The sequence below is a fragment of the Salvelinus sp. IW2-2015 genome, linkage group LG36 (genome assembly GCF_002910315.2).
Source record: "Salvelinus sp. IW2-2015 linkage group LG36, ASM291031v2, whole genome shotgun sequence".
NCBI classification, from domain to species: Eukaryota; Metazoa; Chordata; class Actinopteri; order Salmoniformes; family Salmonidae; genus Salvelinus; species Salvelinus sp. IW2-2015.
In genome coordinates, this window is record NC_036875.1 from 34466425 (window position 1) to 34479835 (window position 13411).

The 13411-nt window shown below is 46.4% G+C and overlaps 1 protein-coding gene across 1 annotated transcript in view; it reads right to left on the reverse strand.

The window, feature by feature from the left end:
* Positions 1-13054, reverse strand: part of LOC111959504 (serine/threonine-protein phosphatase 6 regulatory ankyrin repeat subunit B) — a 70172-nt gene extending 57118 nt beyond the window's left edge. Inside the window, 1 exon segment of the mRNA XM_070437639.1 lies at positions 12536-13054. Coding sequence (XP_070293740.1) covers positions 12536-12562 — 27 coding nt within the window. The 5' untranslated portion in view covers positions 12563-13054.
* Between the last annotated feature and the right edge of the window lie 357 nt (positions 13055-13411).

The following is a 13411-nucleotide window of genomic DNA, read 5'->3' on the forward strand; positions in this document are numbered from 1 at the left end:
TATAGATCCAAGGTTGTTCTCTAATCCTCCTCTACAATCCAGGTCGTTCCCAATCCTCCTCTATAGATCCAAGGTCTTCCTAATCTTCCTCTATAGATCCAAGGTCGTTCCCTAATCCTCCTCTATACCAAGTCTTCCCTAATCCTTCCTCTATAGATCCCAAGGTCGTTCCCTAATCCTCCTCTATAGATCCAAGGTCGTTCCGTCATCCGCCTCTATAGATCAAGGTCTTCACTAATCCTCCTTATAGATCCAAGTCGTCCCTAATCCTCCTCTATAGATCCAAGGTCGTTCCCTAATCCTCTATAGATCAAGGTCGTCCCTAATCCTCCTCTATAGATCCAAGTTGTTCCCTAATCCTCCTCTATAGATCCAAGGTCTTCCCTAATCCTCCTCTATAGATCCAAGGTCGTTACTAATCCTCCTCTTAATCAGGTTGTTCTCTAACCTCTTACAATCCAAGGTCGTTCCCTAATCCTCCTCTATAGATCCAAAGTCGTTCCCTAATCCTCCTCTATAGATCCAAGGTCGTTCCCTAATCCTCCTCTATACCACGTCTTCAATCTCCTCTATATATCCAAGGTCTTCCTCATCCTTCTCTATAGATCAAGGTCGATTCCTAATCCTCCTATAGATCCAAGGCTCGTCCCTAATCCTCCTCTATAGATCCAAGGTCGTTCCCTAAATCCTCTATTAGATCCAAGGTCGTCTCCCTAATCCTCCTCTATAAGATCCAAGGTCGTTCCCTAATCCTCCTCTATAGATCCAAGGTCGTTCCCTAATCCTCCTCTATAGATCCAAGGTCGTTCCCTAATCCTCCTCTATAGATCCAAGGTCGTTCCTCAATCCTCCTCTATAGATCCAAGGTCGTTCCCTAATCCTCCTCTATAGATCCAAGGTCGTTCCCTAATCCTCCTCTATAGATCCAAGGTCTTCACTAATCCTCCTTATAATCCAAGGTCTCCCTAATCCTCCTCTATAGATCAAAGGTCGTCCCTAATCCTCCTCTATAGATCCAAGGTCGGACTTCCCAGATCTCCTCCTCTATAGATCCAAGGCGTTCCCTAATCTCCTCTATAGATCCAAGGTCGTTCCCTAATCCTCCTCTATAGATCCAAGTCGTTCCGAATCTTCCTCTATAGCATCCAAGTCCTCCCTAATCCTCCTCTATAGATCCAAGGTCGTTCCCTAATCCTCTATAGATCCAAGGTCGTTCCCTAATCCTCTATAGATCCAAGGTCGTTCCCTAATCCTACATAATAGAACAATAAAGGAAACCTTCATTGCTCTCAGGTGACATTGAAACGTCAGCACAGGTGGATATATGTCTCAAACACGAGCAGGGCTAATGCAAGTCTCCCTAAAATACCGATCAAGCCTATCTTCAATACGTGTCTAAACAGTCACCCTGAAATACATCTCAAGGTATCAGATTTATCAGCTGTGTGTGTGAACAAGGAAAAAGGAGGAAAGAGGGGAGAGGTCCTTCACATGGAATTAGAGCATTGCCAGCATGAGCAGCTGTGTGACCCTTCACTCTGTTCAAAAAAGCTGGAGAAGTGAGTGACTGTGAGTGAGACTCACTGTAGGCCTACATGTGGTAAAGGCCTAGTGCTGTAGTTAAGACTGTTGTGGATTTAATAAAACAACTGTATGAGGTTATTTACACAGAAGGAAATAAAGTCCTCCAGCTCTACAAGGGAACAGCACAGCAGCATATAAACATTCATCTTAGTCTAGTGTAGTGAGTGAATGTCACGTTCGTTTGTATAGACGGACCAAGGCGCAGTGTATGTTGAGTTCCACATAATAATTAATAGTGAAACTTAGCAAAACAAACAACAAACCGTGACAACAGAGGTGCTACATACACTTACTCAAAACATAAACAATATCCCATAACCCACTGGTGGAAAAAATGCTACTTAAGTATGATCCCCAATTAGAGACAATGTTAGCCAGCTGCCTCTAATTGGGAATCATACCAACACACCAACATAGAAAAAACAACCTAGAACCCCACATAGAAAATATAAACTAGACTAACCCCCCTAGTCACGCCCTGACCTACTCTACCATAGAAAATAAAGTCTTTCTATGGTCAGGACGTGACAGTGAAGTCACAGTGCTCTCTCCAGTCTCTCTCTCAGACCTAAATAAAGGTCCAGGACATCGCTGGCATGCAGCCACAAATTATCTTTGTCAATCAGTACTAGGCCTTAGATCAGCAGGGTCAGTCAGCTTTCTGAGAAACACACTGGACTGACTGACTGGATATGACATGAGGGTAGACAGGCCGACTATAATGAGTCTGGTCATGTCCATGTTCCAATACTTCTAAAATCGATCCTTCCACCCTTCCAGTTTTTGATTGGTGATAGCAATCACCTCACAGAAGGGAAGAAAGAAGGGCGCCTTGTAAAAGTATTTTAAAAGGACCTACCTAGCCTCAAGTCTTTGTGACAGACAAGGGGAGACATGGTTCTGAGAGCGAAACAGACTGGGGTCATGGTTAGAAGAGATACAGCTTTTGTCAAATTAATGTCAAAAGTTAACATTTTTGGCATTTCTAGCTAACCCTAACGCTTTCCTAACCTTAATCTAATTCTCTTTATCTGCTGCGTAAATTCTCCTAACCTGCTACGAAAAGTCAAATCTGACAAAAGCTGTATCCCAACAATGTCAAAACCACAGACTGGTCCCATATGGATGCTGTTTCTGGGTGCTGCCAAGCAGTGGCCCCTGACTATCACCATGTGATGATGACTGACAGGAAAATTGTTTAGACAACCTGTCAGTTACATACAACATAAAATTCAATGACAAAGAGGAAGGCAATTGAGTCAAAGCCCTGACTGACTCATCCCTATGCACCACAGTCAGGCCAGAACATGTTGCTGCATCTGAACTTCCTGTCCCCCCTCCACCTTACCGCTTCACTTCCTGTTACATTCTGTCACCTTCTCAGAGTTTACACGCAGAGAGGAAACCTAGCTCAGACAACATTTTCAGTTCTGCTTGTGGGCCACACACAGACTCTGACTAATCCTACAATCTGCAAAAACATGCACACAAAATGTGTAGGCCTTGATGAAACAGCGGGTGGAGAGCCAGAGGTGTGCAGGCCCTACAGCCTAACTACAGCCTAACTACAGGAACCTAACTACAGGTCTAACTACGCCTATACTACAAGTCTCAACTACCAACTTAACTACAGCCTACACTACAGCCTAACTACAGTCTAACTACAACTCTAACTACAGCCTAACTACAGTCTACACAACTAACTCAACAGACTCCTAACTACAACTTAACTACAGCCTAACTACAACTTAACTACAGCCTAAACTAACAGCCTAACTACAGCCCTAACTACAAAGCTAACTACAGGCCTAACTACAGCCAACACTACAGCCTAACTACAGTCTAACTACAACTTAACTACAGCCTAACTATCAGCCTAACGTACAACTCTAACTAAGCCTTAACTACAGTCTAACTACAGCCTAACTACAGCCTAACTACAGCCTAACTTACAGCCTAACTACAGCCACTAACTAACAACTTAACTACAGCCCTAACTACAGTCTAACTACAGCCTAACTAACAGGCCTAACTACAAGCCTAACTACAACTTAACTACAGCCTAACTACAGCCTAACTACAGCTTAACTACAGTCCCAGTTTTCCCATGAAGATATCTTAAACAGCCCAGTGGTCACTGCTGAAGGAGTAGTGATGTATGGGAACAGGGCTCTCCTCCCACATAGATTGATCCAGAATGTTTTCCCTCCGTTTGCCACGAGCTGTTTCTCTCCCTTACCATCAGCAGACGGTATCGGAGCATGAGTCTGATACTAACAGGAATCAGAACAAGTTTCTATCTAAAAGCCACTTGAACTGGACTGACCACCTGCTCAGATTTTCGGTCCTCCTGTATTAATTACTGATGCTAAAATGTTTTATGTTACTAGATTCTACTATTATACTGCACTATTGATAGTAATTTTATTATTTCTTATTGTTGTTGCATTGTCCAGAAGGAACTGTAAGTAAGCATTTCATTGGGAGTGGTTATACCATGTGTATTCTGTACATATGACTAATAAACCATACGACTAATAAAACCCTCACCCACACTACACCTCACCACACACAACACTCCTCACCACCCCACCCCATACCACACCACCCCTCACCATACCACACCACCCCTCACCATACCACACCACCACTCACCACACCATACCACCCCATACCACACCACCCCTCACCACACCACCCCTCACACTACCACACCACCCCTCACCACACCACCCCACCCCTCACCACAAACACCCCTCGCCACACCACCCGTCACCACCCTCTACCACACTACACCACAACACCCCTCACCACCCCACACCTCACCACACCACCCGTCACCACACCAACCCTCCCCACAACACCCCTCACCACACCCCTCGCCACACCACCCGTCACCACCCCACCCACCCCTCAAACCACCATACCACCCCTCCAGGCAAAACAAAAATGTCTAACACTGAGCCCATTGTTGCCACAGCACAGCACAGCACATTGCCCTCATGCTCCTCCCTCGCCCTGACTCCAACGGCCAATGAATGTTGTCAAAACGACCACCTTGTCCAATAGGAGAGTGGCAGCCTCCTTGTCTACATTTAGAACACCATTAGGGTCAGCATCTTAAAATAAACTAGTCCTGTCTAAAAAGGTCCCAATGGAACCAAGAAGGTCGCCGGCATTTGACAAAAACAAACGGATGTCTCTCTGTTTGCCCTCATCCTACACAAACTTCCTGTATCTTATAAAAACTCTGTTTTCATTCTTTGAACTGCAAACAACACACATGCAATCATGTCACACACACACACACATTTCTTGGGCTGTGATTTTCCTTCCATAAGGATGTTGAATATAATAGCTGCATTGCTATTGGTGCCAGGAGGCACAGAGCAGATGTGAATCTCCGCCCCCACAGCACAGCTCCAAAATGAGAAGCTGCTGATGCCGATGATGTCCCACATATAAATTCAATGCAGAAATAAAAACCATAGGGCGACTGACTGTGTTTTTCTCCTTCCCTTACTGTTGGTGGTGAGAGGAGAAATAGGTACAGTTGAAGTCGGAAGTTTACATACACCTTAGGTAAATACATTTCAACTCAGGTTTTCACAATTCCTGACATTTAATCCTAGTAAAAATTCCTAGGTCAGTTAGGATCACCACGTTATTTTTAAGAATGTGAAATGTCAGAATAATAGTAGAGAGAATGATTTATTTCAGCTTTTATTTCTTGCATCACATTCCCAGTGGGTCAGAAGTTTACATACACTCAATTAGATTAGGTAGAATTGCCTTTAAATTGTTGAACTTGGGTCAAACGTTTCGGTAGCCTTCCACAAGCTTCCCAGAATAAGTTGGGTGAATTTTGGCCCATTCCTCCTGACAGAGCTGGTGTAACTGAGTCAGGTTTGAAGGCCTCCTTGCTCACACACGCTTTTTTAGTTCTGCCCACAAATTTTCTATGGGATTGAGGTCAGGGCTTTGTGATGGCCACTCCAATACCTTGACTTTGTTGTCCTTAAGCCATTTTGCCACAACTTTGGAAGTATGCTTGGGGTCATTGTTCATTTGGAAGACCCATTTGCAACCAAGCTTGAACTTCCTGACTGGTCTTGAGATGTTGCTTCAATAAATACATATAATATTCCCTCCTCAAGTGCACCAGTCCCTCCTGCAGCAAAGCACCCCCACAACATGATGCTGCCACCCCCGTGCTTCACGGTTGGGATGGTGTTCTTCGGCTTGCAAGCCTCCCCCTTTTACCTCCAAACATAATGATGGTCATCATGGCCAAACAGTTATATTTTTGTTTCATCAGACCAGAGGACATTTCTCCAAAAAGTACGATCTTTGTCCCCATGTGCAGTTGCAAACCGGTCTTGCTTTTTTATGGTGGTTTTGGAGCAGTGGCTTCTTCCTTGCTGAGCGACCTTTCAGGTTATGTCGATATAGGACTTGTTTTCCTGTGGATATAGATACTTTTGTACCTGTTCCCTCCAGAATCTTCACAAGGTCATTTGCTGTTGTTCTGGGATTGATTTGCACTTTTCGCACCAAAGTACGTTCATCTCTAGGAGACAGAACGCGTCTCCTTGTCACGCCCGTTGTAAGGAGGAGACCAAGGTGCAGCGTGGTCAGCGTACATATTCCTTTTATTAAGAATGACGCCAACAAAAACAATAAACAATACAAAAACGACCGTGAAGCTTAAGGGCTATAGTGCCACAAACAAAGACAACTACCCACAATGAAAGGAGGGAAAAGGGCTACCTAAGTATAGTTCCCAATCAGAGACAACGATAGACAGCTGTCCCTGATTGAGAACCATACCCGGCCAAAACATAGAAACACAAAATCAGAAAACATAGAATGCCCACCCCAAATCACACCTTAACCAAACCAAATAGAGACATAAAAAGGCTCTCTAAGGTCAGGGCGTGACACTCCTTCCTGAGCGGTATGACGGCTGCGTGGTCCCATGGTGTTTATACTTGCATACTATTGCATACACGCATACTTCCAGACGAACAATCCCATGGGGATCCAGTTAGAAGAAAAATGAAGAAAAGGGGAGGGGGATGTCAAGACCTAACTTCCTGTCTCTCCCCTTCTCTGGAACACAGAGGAGGGATTAGGGCAGCAGGTAGCCTAGCGGTTAGGCCAGTAAGCGAAAGGATGCTGGTTTGAATCCCTGAGCCGACTAGGTGAACAAGCTGTCGATGTGCCCTTGAGCAAGGCACTAAACCCTAATTGCTCTTGTATAGTGCCTTAGGAAAGTATTCAGACCACTTTACTTTTTCTACATTTTGTTACGTTACAGCCTTATTCTACTTTTTTTTGTATCCCCAGCAATCTACACACAATACCCCATAATGACAAAGCGAAAACAGGTTTTTTGAAGTTATTACAAATGTATTAAAAATAAAAAACTGAAATACCTTATTTACATAACTATTCAGAACCTTTGCTATGAGACACGGAATTTAGGTCAGGTGCATCCTGTTTCCATTGATCATCTTTGAGATGTTTCTACAACTTGACTGGAGTCCACCTGTGGTAAATTCAATTGATTGGACATGATTTGAAAAGGCACACACCTGTCTATATAAGGTCCCAGAGTTGGAAGTGCATGTCAGAGCAAAAACCAAGCCATGAAGTCGAAGGAATTGTCTGTAGAACTCTAAGACATGATTGTGTCTAGGCACAGATCTGGGGAAGGGTACCAAAAAATGTATGCAGCATTGCAGGTCCCCAAGGTCCTCCATCATTCTTAAATAGAAGAAGTTTGGAACTGTCACGTTCCTGACCTGTTTTCTGTTAGTTTTTGTATGTGTTAGTTGGTCAGGACGTGAGTTTGGGTGGGCAGTCTATGTTTTCTGTTTCTATGTTGGTTAATGGGTACCTAATATGGTTCTCAATTAGAGGCAGGTGGTTTTCATCTCCTCTGATTGAGAATCATATTAAGGTAGGTGTTGTCACATTGTTTGTCGTGGGTGGTTGTCTTCCGTGTCTGTGTTTGTTTGCACCATACGGGACTGTTTCGTTCGTTCATCGTTTTATGTAGTAATTTTTCCTGTTCGTGCGATCTTCGTGTTATATGTAAGTTCGTATGTTCAGGTTTGTCTACATTCGTTTTGTTATTTTTGTAAGTATTCAAGTGAAGTTCGTGTTTTTCGTTTACACTTAAATAAATAAATAATGTCTAAATACAACGCTGCAGTTTGGTTCAATCCCTGCTCCTCCTCTTCGGATGAAGAGGAGGAGGAACGCCGTTACAGAACCACCCACCAATCCAGAACCAAGCAGCGTGAGTTCGAGCAGTGGACATGGGAGGACGTGTTAAATGGAAAAGGTTGCTACACATGGAGGGAGATCCGAGCTGGAAGAAATCGCCTTCCATGGGAACAGCTGGAGGCGATTAGGAGAGCGGAGGCAACGGGAGAGAGAGAGACCGGATTTATGAAGGTACGCGGCTAGCACGGAAGCCCGTGAAGAAACCCCAAAAATTTCTTGGGGGGAGGCTAAGAGGTAGTGGGCCAAGGGCAGTAGGAGACCTGCGCCCACTTCCCAGGCTAACCGTGGAGAGCGGGAGTACGGGCAGACGCCGTGTTACGCAGTAGAGCGCACGGTGTCTCCTGTACGTGTGCATAGCCCGGTGCGGGTTATTCCACCTCCCCGCACTGGTAGGGCTAGATTGAGCATTGAGCCAAGTGCCATGAAGCCGGCTCTACATATTGGCCACCAGTGCGTCTCCTTGGGCCGGCTTACATGGCACCACCTTATGCATGGTGTCCCCGGTTCCCTACATAGCCCGGTGCGGGTTATTCCACCTCCCGCACTGGCGGGCGACGGGGAGCATTCAACCAGGTAAGGTGGGCAGGCTCAATGCTCAAGGGAGCCAGTACGCCTGCACGGTCCGGTATTTCCGGACGCTACCTCCCGCCCCAGCCCAGTACCACCAGTGCCTACACCACGCACCAGGCTTCCAGTGCGTTTTCAGAGCCCTGTTCCTCCTCCACGCACTCTTCCTATGGTGCGTGTCTCCAGCCCAGGCCTCCAGTCCGGCACCACGCACTAAGCCACCTGTGCGTCTCCAGAGCCCTGTACACAACTGTTCTTCTCCCCGTACTCGTCCTGATGTGCGTGCCCTCAGCCCGGTTCCACCAGTGCCACCGTACCACCAGGCAAATAGTACGCTTTGAGAGTCCAGTGTGCCCTGTCCCTGCTCCCCGCACTAGCATGAAGGTGCGTGTCCTTAGCCCGGTGCCTCCAGTTCCGGCACCACGCATCAGGTCTACAGTGGCCCTTATCCGGCCAGAGCCATCCGTCTCCCCAGCGCATCTGAGCCATCTCTCTCCCGCGCCATCTGAGCCATCCGTCTCCCCAGCGCCATCTGAGCTATCTCCTGCCCAGTGCCGTCTGAGCCATCCGTCTGCCCCGAGCCATTAGAGCCGCCCGTCTGTCCCGAGCCGTCAGAGCCGATAGTCAGTCAGGAGCCGCTAGAGCCATTTGTCAGACAGGATCTGCCAGAGCCGCCAACCAGACAGGATCTGCCAGAGCCGCCAACCAGACAGGATCTGCCAGAGCCGCCAGTGAGCCATGAGCGTCTAGAGCTGCCAGAGCCATGAGCGCTCTAGAGCCGTCAGCGAGCCATGACAGCCAGAGCCGTCAGCGAGCCATGAGCGTCCAGAGCCGTCAGCGAGCCATGAGCGTCCAGAGCCGTCAGCCAGCCATGAGCGTCCAGAGCCGTCAGCTAGTCATGAGCCCAGAGCCCATGTATCCATAACTGCCCCTCAGTCCAAGCTGTCCTCTGTCCGGAGCCGCCCTTCAGTCCGGAGTTGCCCCTCTATCCTGAGCTACCTCTCTATCTTAGCTACCCTCTCTATCTTGAGCTACCTCTCTATCCTGAGCTACCTCTCTGTCCTGAGCTATCTGTGCCCGGAGCTGTCCCTTATTTTTGTGTTGCCTCTTATATTAGGTGGGTGGAATAAGAGGGTGGTCATTCTGAGGGGGAGAAGTAAGCTGGGATTGACTATTGGGGGGGGACCTCGCCCAGAGCCTGAGCCACCACCGTGGTCAGATGCCCACCCTGACCCTCCCCTAGACTTTGTGCTGGTGCGCCCGGAGTTCGCACCTTAAGGGGGGGTTATGTCACGTTCCTGACCTGTTTCTGTTTAGTTTTTGTATGTGTTAGTTGGTCAGGACGTGAGTTTGGGTGGGCAGTCTATGTTTTCTGTTTCTATGTGGTTAATGGGTACCTAATATGGTTCTCATTAGAGGCAGGTGGTTTTCATCTCCTCTGATTGAGAATCATTAAGGTAGGTGTTGTCACATTGTTTGTCGGGTGGTTGTCTTTGTTTTGTTTGCACCATACGGGACTGTTTCGTTCGTTCATCGTTTTATGTAGTCATTTAGTCATTTTTCCTGTTCCGTCGATCTTCTGTGTTAAGTAACGTTTTGGATGTTCAGGTTTGTCTACATATCGTATTTGTTATTTTGTAAGTATTCAAGTGAAGTTCGTGTTTTTCGTTTACACTTAAATAAATTCATTATGTCTAAATACAACGCTGCAGTTTGGTTCAATCCCTGCTCCTCCTCTTCGGATGAAGAGGAGGAGGAACGCCGTTACAGGAACCACCAAGACTCTTCTTAGAGCTGTCCGCCCGGCCAAACTGAGTAATCGGGGGAGAAGGGCCTTGGTCAGGGAGGTGACCAAGAACTCGATAGTCACTCTGACAAAGCTCTAGAGTGCCTCTGTGGAGATACGAGAACCTTCCAGAAGGACAACCATCTCTGCAGCACTCCACCAATAAGGCCATTATGGTAGAGTGGCCAGACTGAAGCTATTCCTCAGTATAAGGCACATGACAGCCTGTTCGGAGTTTACCAAAAGGCACCTAAAGACTCTCAGACCATGAGAAACAAGATTCTCTGGTCTGATGAAACCAAGAATGAACTCTTTGGCCTGAATGCCAAGTGTCACGTCTGGAGGAAACCTGGCACCATCCCTACGGTGAAGCATGGTGGTGGCAGCATCATGCTGTGGGGATATTTGTCACCGTCAGTGACTCGGAGATTAGTCAGGATCGAGGCAAAGATGAACGAAGCAAAGTACAGAGAGATCCTTGATGAAAACCTGCTCCAGAACACTCAGGACCTCAGACTGGGGCGAAGGTTCGCCTTCCAACACGACAATGACCCTAAGCTCACAGCCAAGACAATGCAGGAGGGACTTCGGGATAGTTCTCTGAATGTCCTTGAGTGGCCCAGCCAGAGTCACTCACTGGCCAGTAGACACACAGAGCCATACACTTGTATAATCTCTCTGCAAACATACACATCCGTTACAACCTGTACTAACTCAAACAACCCACTGAGCATAACTGATGCTGGTTTGAGAGCACATACAGTGGTGCGTGCCTGACATAGGCTGAAATCAGATGTACAGGCGAGATAGGCCCTTGGATCACTTCCTGCAACTGCTTGTAACTGCTGCTCTACACAGTTCAGACTGGGCTGATCTATAGATAAAGGCCTTGGATAAGGGACAGAGGAAGGTCAAATAGCAGCACCATTAGCATTCGGTCTCACAGATAATGCTGAGCCTCTTTATCCCTATGTGGCCTGGAGTTTTTCCTCACCTGGCCCCTTGTTATAGCCCATCTTGTCAGGTCATAGTCTCGAAAGCCCGACCCTATAGGCAACTGTGACTACGGTCTGGTGGATTATTTTGGCATCTGCTTAAAAAAAAAAAAAAATTGTAGCTAGCAAGATGGAGATCATGGAGGTTATTTTTAATGAATGCATTTCACAAGTGGCTAGCTTGCATCGACTACCTTCACTAAAACCACTGCAAAGATTTTGCCTGCAAACGTTGGTTTTGAATCGCGACGTTCTGGCATGTCTGCCGCGTGATTCGTTGGGAGAGTTGTCATTCTAAAGAGGACCCACCCCTGAACAATTTATTTTCAAAGTTGCCAAAAGAGTCCATCATTGAAACCAGACAATAGTCACTGTTGCCAGGGTCGGGTTTTAGGGACTGGTCAGGTCATGCGTTCAGGAAAAACTCCAAGCCCAACAAGACTGGTGACTGAGTGAAGACTCAGATGACCCCTGTACTGTAGCTGTTGTTATTATTGTCCGCTTGACCCTGTTACTCAGCACCTCTACAACAAAAACAGCCCCCTATACAGTGAAGAAACACATCTCAGATATATCTGCGGTAACAGCAACAAAAAGATAGTAACATACTACCATGCTCTGATGGTGAAGTTTGAAGTTGGTGACACAAGTCACTGTGCTCAACATCCTATACTCTTCTCGCTGACAACAATCTAGGAAGAGAGAAATGGGGAACTTGACTAGGCAAGCCCAAAATGCAGAACACATTCTTTTGACAAAACCGAGGGATGCACTAGTAACAACTTGACAGATCATAACAGGTGCCGACAGCAACACTATAATTCATGGAGACGATAAAGGAATTCACAGCTGAATTCCGGTGGCACGTGGCGGTGACTCAACTGGGGTACAGCTTACAGAAGAGTCATCAAAAAGTCACCCCGAATTCGTTGTCCTACTTTTAAAACGGTAAAGAGAACAAAGAACTATGGAAATACTGCAAATGCATCTACAACATGAGCTAACACACACCGCCCAATTTCATTCACAGCACGAGATGCCCGACACACCTCCTCGCTCGCGTAGCGGACCGCAGCTGTTCCTCTGGGCATCAGAAAAACTATTTCCTCTCACTTGCCAGCGACGCATGAAAAATTATTTCTCAATTATGTAACGTTTACAAAAACATTCCGCTTTCCCGGGACCTACTTGGGCATATCTTTGTATCAACAAAGTAGCCACTATCGCAATGCATAATGAGAAAAGCTTATAGACTATCTACATATAACGTTAAGGAAATATGAATTATTTGTCAAATTGGCATAGCTACCTGTTCGATGAGTTTTAGAACAGCCATAATAATCTCGATCAATTTGGTCAGCACATCAACACACTCCCTCGAATATCAGATCATGCAATTATCTTGAAATAATATTGCAGTTCAAAATCTTCTCTTTTTCCTCTTGTAGTCACTCTTGGTTGATGCAGTAGTCAGGGAAGTGAATCGTGCATCAATAATTGTTCCTTTTCTGATGCAACGCAGAACCTCAGTCAGGGCCCGGGCTGTATCACGGCCCCATGGCCAGCTCCACTGACACTATCTGCGGTGAGGGGGAGTCGCGCCACCGCCACAGTGTGCGAAGGAAGGAGGGAAAGAAGGAATGGCTTCTCCGACTCGACCGACTGATGTAAACAATCCGCATTTACAGTTTATGCACGGGGGGGATTTCTCTTTAAATTACCAAACACTCCTCTCTCACTTTGCAGCTCCGAAAATCTTCCTGTATATGTAAAACGGGTGAACTGAGATTGCACAGGAAGTTCAAGCCTCTCGCTCTCCTACACTCAGATGCAGAATTTGAGGAGAGTCATCGCCGATTGTCAGCGCCAACGCTCGGTAGAGTGCTCCCTCTGCTGCCCCCCTGTGGCTAGAATAGGGGGGGAAAACAATCTGAAGTAAAGTCAGAGACGGGTTTGTAAATTGCTTTGGTAAATGTTCAGTGGCCTACAGATACACTACAGGTGAATTACCTAGAATTGTAGATATATGAATTTGTAACAAACAGGTTCGTTTCCTATCATCAATCTGAAATGCCCCTATGTCCTTATGCATTCATCTCTGTGTGCAGTATGAACAGATATGTTTACTGTTGCATCTATTTCTCTTTCTCAGCACACACCACCCTTCGCACAGTCAACAGGTTCA